Here is a 19,983-nt window from a genome sequence, read left to right on the forward strand (position 1 = left end):
GAGGGAGGACCATGGAATGAACAGACCATTTATACAGAACAGGGAGAACTAAACAGATTAAAGAGGAAAGAGACAAAATAATCAAATCCATTAAGGGTTATGCAATCTATCATACCTTTATGTCAGCAGTAGCCTCACACACCTCAGTGTCCTTATATTCAGTTATGAAACACTTATTATTAAAATGATTTATGTCACCTGTATTTGTGACTCTGATTGTTAGACAGATGGAAAAGGCTTTGCTTAATAACCATTACTTGTTTTTACAAAACAAGCCTTTTACCAAGTTTTATTTTATTATGCAAAAACTATACACATTATTTAAATCAATGGTGGGAAAGAGTCATTCCTATGGGCGCATGACTGCAGCCCCTCTTACCCGGATGACTGCATATAAAAGGACTTTAGTTCAGTACTGAAGAGTAATGACCAGCGCTGGATCCCTAAATCTTCCCCTGGTAATGACACCTCATCAGCTCACACACCCATGTACTTGTGGGATGAGTTGTTCATTAGATGTTATATATAGATGCTATAGAGGGAGCTGATATACACAGACAAAATAGGGCACATTTGTAGTAAAGGAATCAACAGCTACGTGTAAGACCTGTAACATTCCTTACTGCTCACCATCTCTAGGGGTGATGACAGATATAATAACTATCAGAAGTCTCCCCAGTTATTGCCACGGTCTTGTTTTATATAAAGAAATTGGCACCAGCATTGAGGTAAGATTGTGCTGGTTGTGCCTAAGGAGTGCATTACTGTGGTATAGGTAATGCTTGTTACTTGGTCCTGCAGCCATGTCTAGGATAAAGGCTTCAAAATGCTGCGGCTGTTCAGTTCCTGGCGGGGAGCCTGGGCCACATTTATTTCTATAGTTCCTTCCTCCATATTTTCTTATATATATGATCTGGACCCTGAGGTAATGTGAGTAGTGTTCTGAGGGCCTGATTCAGACCCGCTTGCGAGCGCGGTCGATGGTGCCCCGTGTGCATGCGCACGATGGAGCCGACTCCATTGTGCGCATGTGCGAGACCCGGATAGCGACGGGCAAACCGTCGCTCCGGGTCTCGTACCTGTGCTCAGCCATGGATATCTCTAAAACCTGAACTGTTGGTGAGCCTTGAGGGCCATGTTTGGGAACCTCTGGTATAGTCACTTCTGCAATATACATACACTGTAAGGAGATGCTGACTTTTCCCTTTAAAAATTAAAAGTCTCCCTAGTATTCCACATCACTTACAAAGAGAATGAGGGTTCCTTTATAATTATCATCCATTGTACTGCAGGTGACCACAAAGCTCACACTTAGGAGTAAATTTACTAAAGAGAGAGTTTTTAGAAGTGGAGATGTTGCCCATTGCAACCAATCAGATTCTACTTAACATTAAACTAGCATCTTCTAGAAGATATTAGCTAGAATCTGATTGGCTGCTATGGGCAACATCTCCACTGCTTAAAACTCTCACTTTAGTAAATTTACCCCTTAGGGTTGGACCTCAGTTGTTTGTGATGCAATTATGTAGTAGTGAGTATGTTGGACAGTTAGGGAGAGGGGTTTGGTTTTTTTCAAGTCGACTGTTCTGGAAGGTGGATATATAACTGTGTACAGATAAATTTGTCTACAATTACAAGAACTAACAGCAAGGACTGAGTATGTCTAAACAAAGCTGATACATTACAAAGTTTCTATGTGATGAACAGAAACACATATTAAGAATTTGAGGAGACAGAAGAAAGGATCATTTACAAAGCTGCAAAGACGTGGTTCTGTTTTGTGATATCATCTCACTACTTTTGCACTATTGTATATATTTATATATAGAGATGTACATGGCTTAACGTGTCGGTGAAATAACTTTGCTCCATTTGATTGGTGGAGTGGGCACGTCACGGGAATCCTTGCACCTCTTATTGAAATTAGGGTTTTGCAGTCCAAGTTCCTTCCTCCTTTCCTTGAAATGAAACTACCAGCAGGAATGTATCAGGTATTGCATCTATACCCCCATCTACACCCCTATTGGCTGTCAGAAACTGCAGTATGTTTCTGACAAAGCCCCAACGGAAATAACCAGGAGTAAAGGACGAGAGGGAGAGGTGAAAAACAAGAACAAGACTCAAATGGAGGATAATTGTGAAACAAACAGTGAACAATAACAAAAACACTAAGAAAGAGAGTAAAATGAGGACATCCAATGTCCACAAATGGACTGGGAGAAAAAGATTTTCCATAAGTACAAATATCCCATTTTCGCTATCATCCCATTGGGGACACTGGATAGAATAGGGACAGCCCAAGCTAAGGGCAGCACACTATGTCCAAAATTGGCATCTTTGGATGCAAAAGTGTGAATTCTGTATAGTTTTGAGAAGATGAGCACCTTAGACCAAGTGGCTGCCTGGCACAGTTGCTCAGCAGAGGCCCCGGTGCCATACTGCCCAGGACGTTTCCACTGATATGGTGGAATGCACTGGCGTAGCTCCTGGGGGCAATGGAAGCATTGGCCTCTGGGCGCCAGCTGACAGGGGGGCTCTCCTCCCCCATTTTTCTACCTGCCCCTTCTCCGTCCAGCCTTCTGAAGCAAGCCCCAAAGGCAGAGCACTGGGTTGGAGGCAGGGTTGCTGCTTAATGACTCCTTGGAGCTCTCAGCCAGTGATCCGAGATGAAATGTCTGTTATGTCAGACTCCTCAAATAACTGGCTGAGAGATCAAAGGAGTCATCAGGCAGCCCCCTCCCCAGTCCTCAGCCTCTCCTGTCCCGCCCAGCAGCAGCAGGAACCCAGGAGCACCTTTCCGGTCAGCGTTGTATGGAGGAGGTAAGTCAAGTGAATCCTAGTGGGGGCGGAGAGGAGGGGGCACGGCCGCAGGGTGGGGAGTGAGGGTAGGTTTACCTTAAGGTTGTTTGATGATGATGAGGGTCTAGGAGGAGAAGCAGGGCATGGCATGGGAGTAAAAGTAGGAAGGGGAGTACAGTGAGGAATGTGTGATGCGGTAATTGGAGCACAGTGAGGCATGAAGGTGGAAGAGCATGGGAGCACAATGGGGAAAGGAGAGCACAATGTGGAAGGGAAAGGAGCACAGTGTGAGGTGTGGAAGGGAGGTGCTTTGTCCAGCTGGAGCCACTGGGGTGAGGCGCCACACCACCGTCTAACCTCCGGGCACCTGACATGAACTTACGCTCCTGATGGAAAGCAACCTCATATTTACAGCATCCTTAAATTTTCCTGTCACAATTTAAAGCTTGCAAAATACTAAAAGTAATACACCTGGCAAGGGCCGTACCTCTCCTGGACCAACAGGTTCCCTGTTGTCCAGGTGCTATGGACATATAATTTAAATGCCTTTACAATGTGCAGAGAATCAGAAAGCCGTCTTCTGGAGACTTATTATGGTCTAAAGCCGGGATCATAATGTGGCAAATTAGATGGAATTTAGAAACCATTTTTATTTTAAATGAATGAACAGCCCTGTCTTCATGGAGTACACAGTACCAAAACTCTCCTAGCTGTGGGGTTGCCAACAAGAAAGCAGTTTTCCAGGTAAGCAACTTCAACTTTCCAAATCCACTCGTTCAAAGGGATGATGCTGTAAGGTTGAAACCTGAAGGAATTATTGGAGCATGTACGAGGGCCGCAGATACATCACACCCTGTAAGAAGATCTGGACTTCAGATAAAGGACAGCTTTCTCTGAAAGAAAACCAAGATGGCTGAGACTTGAACCATCAAAGAGCTATGTTTTTAACCTCCATCCAGACCAAACTGCAGAAACAGCAGCAACTGGTCTGAGCTTAAAGAAATCGAAAAAACCTTAAGAGATTGGGTCTTGGAGGCAGGTTCCACACTGGTCTCTCTGCCATGGCTAGAATATTATGTGTACCAAGACCTTCTGGGCCTATGTAGTGCTACCAGAATCAGCCTTTTTTTTTTTTTATCAGCACCTGCAGAAGCATCATTCCCAGGTAATAGGTAGATCAGACAGAAGCTTCAAGAATCCTCTATGGTGTCTACTAGACACACCTGTGGATCCTTCATCCTGGAGCAGGAGAGCTCCACCTTGTGGTTCAACCGAGATGCCATTATATTGACATCTGGTTGCCCCCACCAGTCCATCAATTGTTGAAAAAACTCTGTATGAAAGGACCATTTCCCTGGGTGAAGGGTGTTCCCTCTGAGGTACTCTACTTTCCCATTTTCCACCCAAGGATGAAAACCTCTGTGATGGCTAAACATTAATGAGGCATTGTTGTACTGGATTTTGAAGGCCCTTCCCCGCAAGAACTGTCATCTGCTGACCAAAGTGTTGACTGCTCTGAGCTCCAATACACGTTCTGGGAGCTTTGACTACTCTAGAGTCCAAAGTTCATGTAAATATTACTGAAGAAGAGTGATTTATCCTCACCCTTAAAGACTTGTGTCCTTTGTCACTATCATCCAATCTCAGACAAGCAAGCCTTGTTTAGGTTGTTGCATCCTTGCTGAACGTTTGTAGAGCTGGCTAGACCAGAACTGGTGAGACTTGATCCATTTAGAAATTACTTTGATCTGCTATGGACATGAATGAAGCTGTGCAAATTGCAACGATTTTCCTAGGACCTTCATGCAAAGATGAACAAAGTCCTGTCTGCAAGCTAACAGGGACTTTACCAGTCCTTGAATAAAGAAAATCTTGTAGAGCACTAAGAAAAATCCTCTGCTGAAGGGTGTCGAACAAAAGGCCAAGGACGGCTTCTGGCTGTTTCTTTTGATTGTCTGAGCCTGAAGCATGGTCAGGAAATTCACCTTGATCAGTTGATTGTCCAGGTTAAGAGAACTACCCATTCCTCCCTGGACCTGAAAAGGACTGTCATCCCTGTCATGATCTTTGTGAACATCCTTTGGCTGTGGCCAGGCAGTGGAGGACACTAAACTGAAAATGACGAGACTGAAGAGGAAATCTGTGAAGTCATTGATATCTCCTATATGATTAGAACTTGTAAGTATGCTTCCTTGATGTTCAATGACACTATGAACAAGTTGGTCTGTTCCATGCTGGCCTCAAGAAACCTGTCCATGCTCTATAGACCATTTAGGGATTTCAGGTTTAGAATAGTTTGAAATGAACAGTCTAATTTTTATACAACATGGAGAATTAAGTAAAAAGTCCCATTCCTATCTGCTGTTCCAGCAATGTATTAGCTCAAAGGCAGCCAAGAAAAAAAACGCCCTGCTCTAGTTGGCACTTACAACAACTGAATTCCCTAACAGCAATAAGGAGTACAGGCGTGGAGGAGCTGCAGTATATGCCAGAAAAATTAAAATACCCAGGTTCTGTCACCACACTCAACATATCCAATGTATCCAGTGCTCTCCAGTTGGATGTAGGGAAACAAATCACTTCAGTGCTATCAATGGGCATGAGTACACGCATGTGTGGTATACATTCAGGAAGCCGACTGACGAAATGCCGACAGCCGGCTTCCCGACTACTGAATCCCGGCGAGGGTTAAATGACAGGCATCAAAATCTCGACACGCCTGTCATTTTACCTTTGCCGGGAGACCGGCACCCGGCATCCCGACTGAAGAGATGCCGGGCGCGGACAACCGCAGGGGGAATTTAAGTTAGAGGCTCCCAGGGGGGACTTAGGGTTAGGTGCGCACCCGGAAGGTTAGGGTTAGGCTAGGGGGAGGGAGGGTTAGGGTTAGGCACCCCCCCGGGGGACTTAGGTTTAGGCGGCGGGGAAGGGGGGATTAGGGTTAGGCACAGGGGGGGAGGTTAGGTTTAGGCACCCTAAAGGAGGGTTAGGGGGTAGAATTAGATTAGTTTATACTTACCTTTAGAACGATCAGGATTTCCTCCTCTGTCGGGCTGGCGTTGCCATGCGGCCAGCGGTAAATCATACCGAATGCGCATGTGTACCTCTGACTGCTGTGTTTGGAGCTGGATATAGCTTCATATAAGTTCTACAAGCCTGATTCAGAGTTGCACCTATTGCAACTGTTTTCAGTGTTAGGAAATACTGTAGATGAGAATTTCCACCTGTATTCAAAATTGGCTGCATCAATGAAATGGCACCGCCCCATCCACCCGCTGGTGAACATAGTCATCACCAGCATGCATTGGCACCAGTCCTATCCTTGGTGCAACAGATCTGAATTAAGTTTGAAGGATCTCTGCACACGTTCACCTAAGTGGCGTATGCAAGTTATGCAGTGATCTAAGTGGCGTATGCAAGTTAGTAAGAAAGAATTTATAGTTGCACTGTACTTTGGGAGCAATATGTGTGAAACCCTCAAAAGCTGGCAAGATAAGGCATTGGCCTATACTTTCAATGGGACAACTATTACTTACAGGGGGACTCAGAGCTTTGAAGTGATATGTTTAAATTTGCAAGCCTGTGGATTCCAAACAGGAACAACTATCCACAAAATATTTGTATCTAGAACCTGTCCATGTGCATTCACCTCTGCGTGTGCCGAGCGTGTACTGAGCGGCACAACTGCAGAGGCTAAGGGCCCGATTCAGGTTGGATCGCAAGGCTGTGTTCGCACGCAGCCAGCTGATGTTTGCAATCTGTGCATGCGTATAAGACGCAGTGTGCGTGCGCAAACCGGCTACTGCGATTGGGAAGCGATCACAGTGAGCACGCAGAGTCCTCACACAGTGATTGACAGGAAGTGACCGTTTGAGGGTGGTGACTGGGGGTGGTCAGGAGAACCTGGGCGTTTAAACGCCGTTACAGGGGCGTGCATAATTAATCCCCTGCGATAGCATACGCTGGCAGAAGTCTAGATGGTGACAGGAAGTTTAGCAGTTTCTGCGGTAGGGTCAGGTCAACCACAACTGTGCGGATGGTTCCGATGTTACCGACGTTTTCGCTGAATTGCGGATGCATGTCATGGGAAGTGGGCGGCTTTATACAGTGGTGGGTGTCTTGGTATAGAGCTGCGGTTGCCGTGCGATTGCATTCATTAGCATATTTTTGCAGCGAGCGGGGTGCGTGCGATTGCAGCCTTGCGAACCAACCTGAATCAGGCCCTAAATTCACGTCCACATATATTGCAGTTAGCAAATGACCCTTAAAGACATGAGACATAATACAATGCAGAAGAGTAGTAGAGATGGCTGAGGGACTGACTGGTAAAAATGAGTGCGACTGAGGCAAAGATATGAGCTGTCTCGCACGGCTTTAATGGTGAAGATCAGAGGCTCCCCGGTAAGAACTGTCAGCTGTCCAATCATCTCACCGGGAGTTGTCTCAAAGACATAGGAGTCCTCCCGGCCAGTCACCCCCTGATAAACATGGAGACGGCCTGAGAGTACAAAGTGCAGCCCGACATCCTGAAGTGGGAGAGAGAGGAGAATGTGCAAGAACTTCAGAGAGAAAATGGGCAGTAGAGGAAATGCTGGGTAACAGGGATTGCAAGGCACGGGGTGGGAGAGGTATAACTGAAGAAGATCATGCGATGAATGAAGGGACTGCAGAATCCGACTGCCTCATACTGCTGAGCACTCTCTCTACGGTCACTCACCTGCTCCCCTTTCCGAGCAATAACTGTCTCAGCCTTTACGTGATGAATGGACACCCTGCTGTCCAGCAATGAGAGATCCTACAAGAGAATTTATCTAGGTAAGAATGAGAAACAGAAATAAATAAATAGATGCAATAAGTGGACACCTCTCACATCTAGGTCCATCACTCTGGCCAGCTGACTCTTTCCATTCGCCAACAGTCTCTCCATCCTCTCCTCGGACTCCCACTGGGGATCGCCCTACAAAACCAATAAACTGTAGTAAATGTATAGTTTTATCTCATAGGATTACCAGAAAATCCTATTTAATCCCAATGGAAATAGACAACATCCCAGATTTATTTGAAATGACAGGTTGGGATTTACAGATATTAGATCACAGGTGTGTAATCCAAATAAAGGGCTGGGGGTCCCAGAAATGTCTCCGATGCACAACCTTACCACGTCAGAGGCAGCTAGAGGGGTCTGTCCTCCAAGACTCTGCTCCAACTCACAATCCAGAGAGCGCCAGCTCCCTGCGCAAGAGGTAAACCCTGCATTGGCACAACAAGAGACAAAACTCTGTACCGAGACTTGTAGACGCTCTTTCCCCTAGTCTATATGACCAGATAAAGGAAACAATTAACAAAACATAACTTGGTGCCATCCAGAAGTACATTTCCAATACATATGCTTAAAACACAAATTATACAAGTAAGTTTACTCATATTGACAGAAACATAAGATATTTCTAATTGTATAAAATGTTGTTGTTTAACTAAACACAAGAAGTTGGGAGCATTTATGACATTTGCTGCAAGCTGAGGACAATGGAGTTGGCTGTAGCAACCAATCAGATTATTACAGTCATTGTTCTAGTGCAATTTCTTGAAAGCAAACATCTGATTGGTTGCTGTGGGCATTATTACAGTTCTCTTGTGCACCAGTTTCACAATTGTTCCTAAACTGTCTTATCTAACACAAAATAAGCTGCTCCGAGTGACTTCCTCTATTTTCTAAAATACCCTTAAACACATATCATCAAAATATATGTATGAATTAATAGATCACCACAATTCTATGGTTAGAAGTAGTAAATACACCTAGAAGGTGCAATTTTACACCTGGGAAATAACATGTCAATGACAAACGGAAACTTAATACTCACCCGCCTTTCCCATAGACTTGGATTTACAGCTTCCCAACGGGGGCGCTCTCCGGTAGGCTGGAGAAACCTTTAAGGCACTGGCTGTATCTCCTGATGAACAGAGAGGTGATGTAGAATTATGTATGTGGGAATACTTTCCAGAGACAAGGGAGAAAGGAACAAGTCTCACCTTCATCGTGTGTTATACTTCTGGAGAGGGGAGGCCGCATTGCTCGGGGTGGGCGTGATTCAGAAGGCAGCTCCTGTATGGAGACAGTGCTCCAGTTGAATATAGAACCTGACTAGATCTATAAGTACCCCCAGATGTGACTGACCACCTGCAATGCACACATCCCTCCTCCCACCCACAGTACTGAGAGAGGATGGCCTCACGTGCTGGAAGAGCTCAGTGGTCAGGCCTAGGTAATGGTGCAGTGCAAGGAAGGTGACTCTCTGTAGGCGAAGAGCGATTATCTGCAGAGAGGGAGAGAGGGAAGGGGAATGACACAGTTCTAGCCTATTCACATAACAGAATATAAGTTTTACAAATCTAGTGCAGTTTAGTAAAAAGTAACTATGCAACGGTTTCATTGCTAAGAGTCACGGCACATATGATATTATATAACCGCTGGTGGAAGCCTCCATAAACACTGCCATCATTGTGCACCCAGTGGATCTTTTATAAATATCAGCATATAAGTATCAACACTTACCTATACATAAAAATGTAAGTACTCTGTCAGGGTGGAATGGAACCAATGGGTGAGCAATGTCAGGCAGCCATGCCAACCATTGTGCTGCCATGCTGCCCTATATCTCAAATGCAGAAAACTGGCTGAGTAGGAGTCATGGCCACCCACCTGGACAGTCCGGATCAGGCTCTGTGGATACATCTTGAAGACAGCACAAAATGCCTCAACGGGAAGGCGCAGCACAGTGCTCTTCTCCACAGCCTTCGCAGTCACTGTGCGGTACGGTCTCTGGTGTCCCTGCATGGGGATATAACCTTTTACCTAAAAATATATAACTAAGGTACATACATTGATTTATATTCTGTGCTGTGTTATTCTAGTCATTTCTCACCCCCAATTTACAGTATGAAGTTCATTGGAAACTCCACTGGACATCTACTCATGTCCTACACCAGTGCTATCCATGTACTGACATGAAGGGGGTGTGACAGAAAGGTAATCCTACCTGGCACCTTCCTATCGTCGTTGGCATTTCCCCACTGATTCGTAAACATAGTCATGTGACCATTGTTTTTTATTATGTAAAAATGTTTAAATAAGAGAACTATTGCCAGCTTAGGGTAATCAAGGACATCTTGTGACCCTAGAGGGCTTTTCCTATAAGGCACTGACCATTGTCATTGTTCATACTGGAGCCATCACCACTGACGCCCAATCAATGAAACGCAAGCACCAGTCAGTCAAGATTTAGGGTTAAAAGGAGGGGAGGGCTGCCCTATACAGTTTTGGTGTCACTATGTGGTCTGATTAATACCTGTGTGTGAGATTGTCCAGTACAGTGTCTAGTTGGTCTCGGATTTGGGATTTCAATACCAGCCCTTACAGCTGTGTATATGTTTGTTGGTTTGGGATATATTGCTTTGATGTTTATTTGTGAATTAAAAGTATTTGAATTACAGTTAAATTGTTAAAAAATAATGTTTGGCTTTATCTTTGCTTTTGCACTGCGCTACGTGGTTTCAATAAAACCATGTGCCATGGCGACTAGAAATGGGTAAGTTGTATATACAAGAATTATGTATGGCACAAATTATACAAAAGGCTGAACCCATCAGAATTCTGGGATATATAATTGTGCCTCTGTATAATGGGGAATAGAAAATGATACATTAGAAGATAAAATGATATCAGCAGATGTTAGGCGTTCCTCACAGTTCTCAAAGGTTTCCAAAGTGGCCCTTTGTATGTGTTGGGAATTATAACATACTGTACAATACACAGAAATGATAGATCGATCGATCCACGGTGGTCTCACCATCGCTACTGGCAAGACATACTCACCGTCAGCACATCCAGTATACTGAGGAGACTGTGCACGTTATCACCGGGAGCCACCGACTTCATGTAGTGCCTGGTACCATCCTATCAGGAAAGAAAGATTTCTTTATATATAGTATGATAGGTTCCTGGGGGACAGCTGCTCACTAATGGCTATGACATCTATGGTAGCACAGGGCTGGGTCTCCTTCAATTTAGCAATCTAGCATCAATCCATCTAACAGGACAAGTATTTACTGATTTGCTGGAGCAGCTATGCGGGGTACCTAAATCCTAGGAATAATATCACTATTCTGGCCTACTTGAAAGCTCGGACCATGCCATTATCTGTGGTGCTGGCAGGGGCAGATACAATTAGGTTTCCAGGATGCATTTTCGGGTATTACGGTAGGTAAAATGTCACTATTTTTTCTTGCACCTCTATAGGACATGGGCAAGTTGTGCTTTCCTATCCTAATATCCCCAGTGTTACATTGCATGAGGTACAGATGGACCTTAGTCACTAATTGTATCTGCCCAGTAGAGAGTATCCACTGTAGGGCTTACATACCAGCAATGTGCTCCCCAGCTCTTATGGAGCTGCAAATGACACCTATTTCCACAAATGCAGGAGATCCACTCATTACCATAATCTGCTCTAAAGTAAAATTAAAACTAAAATTCACAAATCTAAGCAAACCTTTCCATACATTGACAGAACCTGCAAGCAGTGCTGGTGGTGTAGCTGTTGTGGTGAGCTGTCATTGTTTGTTCTTAAGATACGATCTGTTTAATACGGCATTAGCCATGAAGCCAATAACTAGGAAGAAGAGGTGGAGGTGAGGGTGTGAGGAGAGTCTTACAGGATCGGTCAGTGATAGCTCCAGTCTTCCCTCCAGGACAATATAAATGCTGGAGTCAGGCTGTCCTGGGCAGAACACCAAACGTCCGGGGTCGTAATGCTCAGACACCACGTGCTGGCACAGCAGCAGGAACAGAGGCCTCTCAAAGTGCCCCAGCACTCTATCCAAGACAGGGCAGGCAGGAGGGAAACATACTGGTTACATGTGAATTTATACTTTACATGCTCTGTGTGTATATGGATAATATCAACATTACACAGATAGTGTTGACTTTCCTAAGTTCAGTCATTACACATGCTGTATACAGGCAATAACCTCACTTAAATAGATACATACAACCAATGCTATCCCTCAAACAATAAGGTCACTCAAGGAACATCTCTCTAGGATTCTTTGAATGCTGCCATTTACTGTAGGAAAACTATGGTCAGGATAAAAACATGTCTCTACCTTGTAAAAAAACCCAGAAATATAATTGCAGTTTAATATTCTTCAGGTGAAGATGCTGCAACCTCACAGGTTATGGTTCATGCTGAGAGGTCCAGTCTGAGAGTAGGGTGATCTACTAAAGGTGTAACCTGTTGGGGAAAGGAGTGCACTGCAGCACTATCTCCTGTCTGCTCCTTCACTGATCAGCCCATCGTCCTTTACCAAGATGGCCGCCAAGTGCGTTACTGCGCATGCGTGTCAGCACCATCTTTACTGTACTGTACCAAACTTCCCCCTTAGTTCTCTCAACTCAGGAGGAAGAACATCACAACAAAATACAATGACAGCAAAGCAGGTCTGTACTTGGATAAATAAAACGGCTATATTTCATTATATTCAGAGGGTATTTGTTCAGATGTGTCCACTCCTTATACACCTAGTGACAATACACCATATGGTGCGACTGAGCTGCTCTGGGAGGTGCAGTGCATCCTCTTTTTCTGTAAAATGCGCGGCTCATTTGCATCAAAACTCAAAGTGTACTACAGACGCTGGGCTGCAACATTAACCACACAGGAATTAGTCTTACACACATACAAAGTCGCAGATAAAGTACAATGGAACTTGGCGTGGGAGAAAGCCGCGGTATTGCAGCACTGCATACACAGATTCAGACTCATTCGCATGTAAATGTCGCACTTCAGATTGATCAGTGTAAACTACCAGAGTAGGTCTGTTGCTTTCAGGTGTTTTATATATGTAAGTAGGATGCACATTTTGAGCAAAAAAGACGCTCTGTGTGGCCAAGTCGCCCGGGACCTGGTGCACGGAGACGGGCTGTTTGGCATGACTGAAGCCACAGTATATGAGGACACATCTATATATGATAGTTTTCTTATAGTAAGAAAACTTAATTACTTTCACAACAAAACCAGCCATGTTGTGAACCTAACAAATATTTCTGAAAACACAGCCAATCACTTCACTAGGAATTGGTGACATCACTTAGCCATGTGACTTCCTGCCTCTAGTACCTACTGAGCTCATAGACCGCTGCCTCCCCTGTAGATTATGGGTTCATTTTATAAACATTTGGATATAAAGAAATAATAAATACAATTCTTACTACAATCTATGGGCATGTACAATGACATTTATTACCATGCTGTACACTGCACAAATATTGCGTAGGTTTGAAAACATGGCTTCCAATAACTCCAATACAATTAGACATCATGGGGTCCATAACAGTTCACACAAAGATATCCTGAGTTCTTACCGGACACCCTGCAGCATGTACAGCACCTCTGGGGGCAGATTAGGGGCCACTGGATCAGAAGGGAGGCTGGGGAGCGGGCCTGGCATTGGATTTGCATGATGTAGAAGAGTAGGGGGAGTTTCCCATTGTCCCTTCCGAATTCTAAAATATGGAATCTTACAGAGACTTATTTTAACACAGAATGTTAGATACATATATACTTTCACTGCCTCACCTTTGTTTTATACTCAGTATTTTCTTTTTCTTCTTCATCTGCAAATAAAGGGAGATTTGATAACTGTCAACATATTCTGCATTAACGCTTTTGTTTATCTGCTTTACAATTGCACTACTACCTAGTATATACATTTTACTGACTTGGTGACATCCTAGCAGGAGCCTCGGAGCTGGTCTGAGCATCGGCTTTTACCAAAGCTCTATGGTTCCTTCTGAGGCACAGGCTGAAAACCTCTGGGGTGAGTGGAAAAAGGGGATGCAATCAAGAGATTGTAGTTTCTGATTGGTCCTCCAGTTCACACCCCTCCTTCACTGAAATGCTAAAATTATGATGAATTCATTAGATTTGCCAGTTCTGTATAACAGAAAAACAGGTTTACTGACCAACCCTTGAGCTCCTGCTACGGGGGATCATCAGTTTTGTGTGTGTGTTTTGGGCATGGCCACTGTACATCCTGTCTTCACATACCATTTGCTTTGAGGAGATGCAATGCAGGAGCCATCACTAGCTGTGTACGAGCGGTGCTGCCACCCAGAGCGCTAGGCTGAGAGGTTGGCACCTGTGTTTGGTTTCCATGGTGCCTGGATCTGTATCCTGAAGAGAGACACAGTCCGCTCTTATGGTGCATACACAGGGGGACGATCGTCAACGATAACGATATCGTTGAACGATCTCCTGAGTGTGCTGGATGATCGATATCGATCATCCAACACACCACCGACAGCTAGCGACCAGCGATCAAAAAATGCACGATGACGATATGATCGATATCGTTATCGTTCATATCGTGCATTTTAATCGGACTGTGTGTACGCACCATAAGTACGCGCTGGTTGTGCTCATCTCCCTGGTCCCAGCCCTCTCTCTGTGAAGCCATGACATCACATGTGGTGGGTGCGCAGGGGCCAGGACACTGATGTGATGTATTGCTTTCTTCTAATTGGAGCTATCACAGACAGTAAGGGAAACAGTCGGCACAAGAATAGAACTGACTTGCAGATATCATAAATTATATTAGGAGGTACGTATGCATAAAGTATGCTTTCCAAACCCTCCAGCAATTCAACTTTTAACCCCTAGGAAAAACGTGGTTTAACTTGTATTTGGTATTAGACTCACCATGACTCTAATAAATAAGTAAAATAGGAGGGAATTCAAAGTAGCAGTCACACCCACGACTTAAAATCATACATACTTTATATTTGTAACGATTAAAGTATTATTTATTACCAGTAATTTATGTAGTTTACTTTTGTGTTACCCCTCGGCAGGTGACACCCTGGTGCAGCCCGCACCTCCCTTGTGATGCTACTGCCCATACATTACCAACAGATTGCCAGAAACACCGTTCCGCCGGTGGGAAATGTCATCAATGTTCAACAATCAGTTGGAGGATCTATGAAATCCTTCATGTTAAAAGCCCCCGATTTGCCAATCACAATCATATTTTGATTGTGATCGTGAAATCAGTGAAATCCAACATGTTAGATTTCACCGATCCTTCAACCCCAGCATCCGAGGGTTGCAGAATATATGGGAGTCTTTAGTCAGATCCTTCCCACCCAACTTAATCAATGACTAAAACTAGAGGGGTTGATTAAAAATAGACACAGTTTATATTATTTAACGAGCATATCTATTCTCAGTGCTATAGGGTACAACGAAGTACAAGACACAATAAGTCCTTTATTCCCAGTAATATTCAGTATTCATGCCAACCAGTCTAATAATAAATTATTAGGTTCAGTTGTTCTTACATCTGTGAAAGACTATTAAGTTGATCTGTGCAACCACTATATATATTTCAGTTGTTCTTGCGACAATTGAGATGTTTACAAGTGTGGATGAACTCAGCAGCATAAACGAAGTCATAAATCTTCAAACAGTCAATACGTCTGATGCACAGAGCTAAAGCCACACAGTGCAATTCAGAGACCCCAGCGCTGGCTAATAGTTAATGTCATGGGTCTGAATGATTCCTGCATCCCAGCTGGCCGATGATCACACACATGTAGGAACGTGCATCAATGGACAGCCAGATTATCTGTCCTGCGCAATCACATTCAGTTACATTTTCATCTTTCAGATTGATCACTTGGCCGGACATGCACATTACAGAGTCAGCCCAACGTAATCAATAAAAACGATATTGCCTAACTAGGTCTGTAAATTGGCACGTAGTTCATTTACCGCTGCACGGGATGCCAACGGTCGAAATCCCGACCTGCAGCCAGAACACCGGCGCCAGAATCCCGACATCAGTTGAGGTGCCAACACCGGAATCCCGATAGCCAACATCCCGGATGTAAATATAGTGGGCCGGGTTAGCTTTTAGCCACGGGGGGGGGGGGAGGGTTATGTTTAGACACCACGGGGAGGATAAGGTTAGGCTGAGGGAGGATGGAGGTTAGGGTTAGGTACCACTGAGGGGGGAGGTTGGGGTTAGGTACCAAAGAGGGGGGAAGGTTAGCATTAGGCACTAATGGGGTAGGGTTAGGTTTAGGCACTAACGGGGAATGTTAGGGTGCAGGGGAGGGAGGGTTAGGATACAGGAAGGGAGGGTTAGGGGGTGAAGGGGGGACAATTACAATATTTACATAGCCCCTCGAGATTCTGAGCATCTGGATGCCACTGTCGGTCTTTTGACCGGTCTCCCATACCCAACTCCTGTAAATTTATTAGCAATAAGTGAAATACGTCACCTTGTGTGAAATCCTGTGCATGGGCTTCCTCGGGACGTCATTGACTGGGAGATCTGTGGATAATTACATGGTCATACATACTGATTACTAGGGGAAAAAAGGCCAAATGTAAATGCTTTTAGAATACACTACAAATGGGTACTATTTAGTATTTACAAGATAATGAATGTAGCAACAATCTACTGGAGAAAAGCCAACAATAAAATAACAGCCCCCTCTTGTGGCTAACTCTAGCACATCAAGCAAATATTGAAAAATAAGTTTATTCATTTAATGATATTACAACTCTTTTAAGATATTTCTAAAACACACAACTAAATATAGAAATCACTCCAGGGACAACAATTTTATTTCTGTCTATACCAGGGATGGTCAATCTGCATTCTGTGGTCAAGTGTAGCCTGCCCCCTGCTAAATTCCATCTAGGATTCCTACAGATCTCTAGACACCTCTGTCTGGAATACAGAAGTGACAAATGCTTGAGGCAGATGGAGAAGCAGACTATAGTCGGCCACTACAGGGTCCAGGCGGAGACAGAGAGGGCTGACAAGATGACTTCTCAGTGAGGTAAGTAACATGGGGGGAAGCTCTGAGCTGGCTTTTAAGGAAACAAGGGGAGCTCTGAGCTGGTATATAAGGACATCTGAGCTGGTATATAAGGACATGAGGAAGAACTCTGAGCTGGTATATAAGGACATGAGGGAGGACTATGAGCTGGTATATAAGGACATGAGGGAGGACTATGAGCTGGTATATAAGGGCATGAGGGGGGCTCTGAGCTGGTATATAGGAGGGGCATGAGGTTGGAATATAAAGGGCATGACTAAGAGGGCTCTATGTGGCATATTATGAGTTAGGGGCATTACATCGTGGCATATTACCAATTGATGCACTACAGGGTGGCATATTATCTATTTGGGGCATTACAGTGTGGCATAATAACATTTGGGGCATTACTGCGTATTATCAATTTTGAGCACTGGTATGAGGCATAATTTGAGGCATAATTATTAAGCTGGGTCACTCTGTCCTGGAGCTATGTCATTCGATTTTTCAGAGTCATGGGTGCAGCCATGTTGACTCTGATCAAGTGAGCACTAGTATCCAGTACCTACCTGTTTGCTGTGCTCACATGACTGCCTCCTTCTACCCTGACAAGAGCACCCTATTTAAGCCTTCATCTGCCACTAGGACATATTCGGAACAATGTGTGTGGTTTTACCTCCCTGTGATCTCACTTACTAAATATTGTAAATACTACCTCCGGCACACTGCCTGATCCTGCTGTCTACTGGATTCCTGCAAGCCACTGCTTCTGAGGCTGCTCCATCCACTCTGCAGCATTGTGCTGTGTCCAGCTTCCAGTCTGCATCATTCCAACCTGTGTTCAAGCACCAGCACCAGTCCAGTTCAAGCCTCAAGTTCCACTCCGACTAAGCTACTGTTTCAATCTAGTTCAAGTGTCCAGTTCTGCGTCTGCAACCTCCAGTTCCTATCCAGTTCAAGTGTGTTTCATGCCTATGAGTTATCTTTGATTCCAGCCTGCATGCATAGTCTCCTGGGAGTTACATATACTTTCCTAGTGCTACTAGTGCCAAGTGCTGAGCCTACAGTGATCTCGACTACAAGCAAGTCCAATGAGTACAACTCTCCTGCTCACTGAGGGTTTAAGTAGACTTCACTTTCATTGTACTTCAGATTTCCTTTCTGCTCTGCAATTGTATTACTTATACTCAGCATCACAGCTCCTGACCTACTTTGGGTCGCTCTACTCACTATACCATCGATACCACTATTGTTGCCCTGAAGGTCCTCTCTTAGAGTGTTGGGGTTCGTGCTGATGGCCTGATTCAGAGATGTACGCTAACCTGAAAATGCATCTAAATTGCAATGTGATACTACTAGGAGACTGTGCAGATTAATTTGATATGTAACACTTGTATATCTATGTGCAGCTTAGTCTCTCAAAGTGCTACGTAGCAGTGGCCCCGTCTTTTTCCACACCAAGTTTACAACAATTATATCATATCAGCACAGTGTGACTTTGACGCATTTTGTGCAGACAAATAAAAAAGGATGCCAGACGCTAGCAGAGTTGCACAGGACCTGGCAGCTCACTCACACCAGGCATGTCACACTGCATGGCGTATTGAGAATAGATTAGGAGGACACATATGACTGTGTTGCTCAGGACTCACCTGATGTGCGAGCTCGTAGCACCCACTGGATTAACCACAGCAAGCAGACTCCTCCCAGAAGAAGCCCCACCCCCAAGGTGTAATGTGTCATTGTATAGTCCTGGGGAAAAACACACAAAATTCTGAATAAAAGAACCCCCAAGACTGGCTTCTTTTAGAATAACAAGCAATGATTTCTGCCTTTTGGATTGCTTTCAGATTGGTTGTTTCTGTTTATTTCTTTTTAAGAAAAATTTGGGCTATTTATTTAGTATTTTTATATCCAAAACAAACATAAGCTATTACCGTGGTGCCAGTGAACATTATTTTGAAAAACTAAGGGCCGTATTAAACTTGGAGCAAAAAGCCTCTTTCGCTGATGATGTAATTTTCGCCGATTTCACTTATCCCCGTATTCAATTTTAGCGTCTTTTCGCCGGTGCGAAAACGCAATGCAATGTAATAGGCGACAAAGTTTCGCCTATGAATACCCGGTGGAAAAAAATGCAGATTTGGGGTGCGGAAACCACTCTGAACACTTTGTACAGCCCCTTGACGCTGACTGCGTCAAAAAACCCTAAAAACCACACAAAGGACACCCCCAAAAAGCACTTTGAAAAAGTGGGTGAAAAATTTCAAAGTGGGGGTACAAGCTTAAAAACTAGCAAAATAGTCATTGGGGGGGGGGGGTCTACAAGTATGGGGGAGGGTTTTTTTTTTCATTGCAGGTGCTTGCTGAAGGTGCATTTTTTGGTGCACTTTAAAGCTTGATTTTAGTGATTCTGAACTATGCTTGCACCCATGTTCATGTACCCAAAATTTTATGAGAATACTTATTTTGGACAAAAAAAGTTGCTAAATGCTATTCTTCACCACTCTCCCAAAGACGCTAAATTGAACCTATTCAGACCATTTAAAGACTCCAAATACCTTTAGCAGTGCTAATCGGGGGTACCCATAGTGAACCCCCATGTCAGAGCATCTTTAGGGGGGTGAAAGGCTGATTTCCCCAAAAACTACAGTACTTTACGCCGATTTCATTTTCACCGGGTCCAGTTTTCGACAATTTGGAATTGAATACGGGGATATGCGGGAAAACGCGCAATAAATTTTCGACGGCAAAACCTCCAATGACGGCGAAAAGTCCAGCAACAGACTTTTTGCTCCAAACTGAATATGCCCCTAAATGAATTGACTTTAGAAAGCTGTCCAGAGAGTCGCAAGTGCTGGATACCGAGCTTGCTAAAAGACCAGGAGTATACCAATTAAAGAGACAATGCCCTGTATGTATGTAAAGACACCTGTCATCTTCCTCTCAGTACCCACCTTATACAGACTAAAGAGCAGCGCAGGCAGCAGCCCATACTATAGCAAATAATTTTCTCTTGCAGAGGCTATAATAATATAACACCCAGCCTAGGATTGCTACAGTGAAGGAGGACAGGATACCACTTTAGAAGGAAGCACCAAGTACAGTTTAGCTACAGCTTCCCGTTCTGCTAATTTGTTCTGTCGAAGCCGGATGATTGGCTGAGGCAGAATCTGTTAAAAATTAAATCCGTGTGACGCCATTTTGCGAATGGCAACAAGACGCCATTTTGCGAATGGCCGCACAACGCCATTTTCAGCGAATCCCGCAATATCAGTACATATGGCGATGCTATT

General features: G+C 44.2%; 1 protein-coding gene across 3 annotated transcripts in view; it reads right to left on the minus strand.

The window, feature by feature from the left end:
* LOC148515105 (patatin-like phospholipase domain-containing protein 6) overlaps positions 1-19,983 on the minus strand; it is a 55,803-nt gene that overhangs the window by 19,489 nt on the left and 16,331 nt on the right. For all 3 annotated transcript variants that reach the window (XM_088480342.1, XM_088480340.1, XM_088480341.1), the window contains exons 3-16: positions 18,340-18,439; positions 16,142-16,194; positions 13,437-13,474; positions 13,223-13,363; positions 11,515-11,674; positions 10,676-10,756; positions 9,503-9,631; positions 9,036-9,116; positions 8,833-8,905; positions 8,664-8,753; positions 7,958-8,049; positions 7,670-7,756; positions 7,517-7,594; positions 7,123-7,325 (exon numbers count right to left, since the gene is read on the minus strand). In XM_088480342.1, the coding sequence (XP_088336468.1) occupies positions 7,123-7,325; positions 7,517-7,594; positions 7,670-7,756; positions 7,958-8,049; positions 8,664-8,753; positions 8,833-8,905; positions 9,036-9,116; positions 9,503-9,631; positions 10,676-10,756; positions 11,515-11,674; positions 13,223-13,363; positions 13,437-13,474; positions 16,142-16,194; positions 18,340-18,439 (1,406 nt within the window). The remainder of the gene's footprint in view (positions 1-7,122; positions 7,326-7,516; positions 7,595-7,669; positions 7,757-7,957; positions 8,050-8,663; positions 8,754-8,832; positions 8,906-9,035; positions 9,117-9,502; positions 9,632-10,675; positions 10,757-11,514; positions 11,675-13,222; positions 13,364-13,436; positions 13,475-16,141; positions 16,195-18,339; positions 18,440-19,983) is intronic.

This window comes from Taudactylus pleione, unplaced genomic scaffold (genome assembly GCF_031769625.1).
Source record: "Taudactylus pleione unplaced genomic scaffold, aTauple2 ptg000253l, whole genome shotgun sequence".
Taxonomy (NCBI): Eukaryota; Metazoa; Chordata; class Amphibia; order Anura; family Myobatrachidae; genus Taudactylus; species Taudactylus pleione.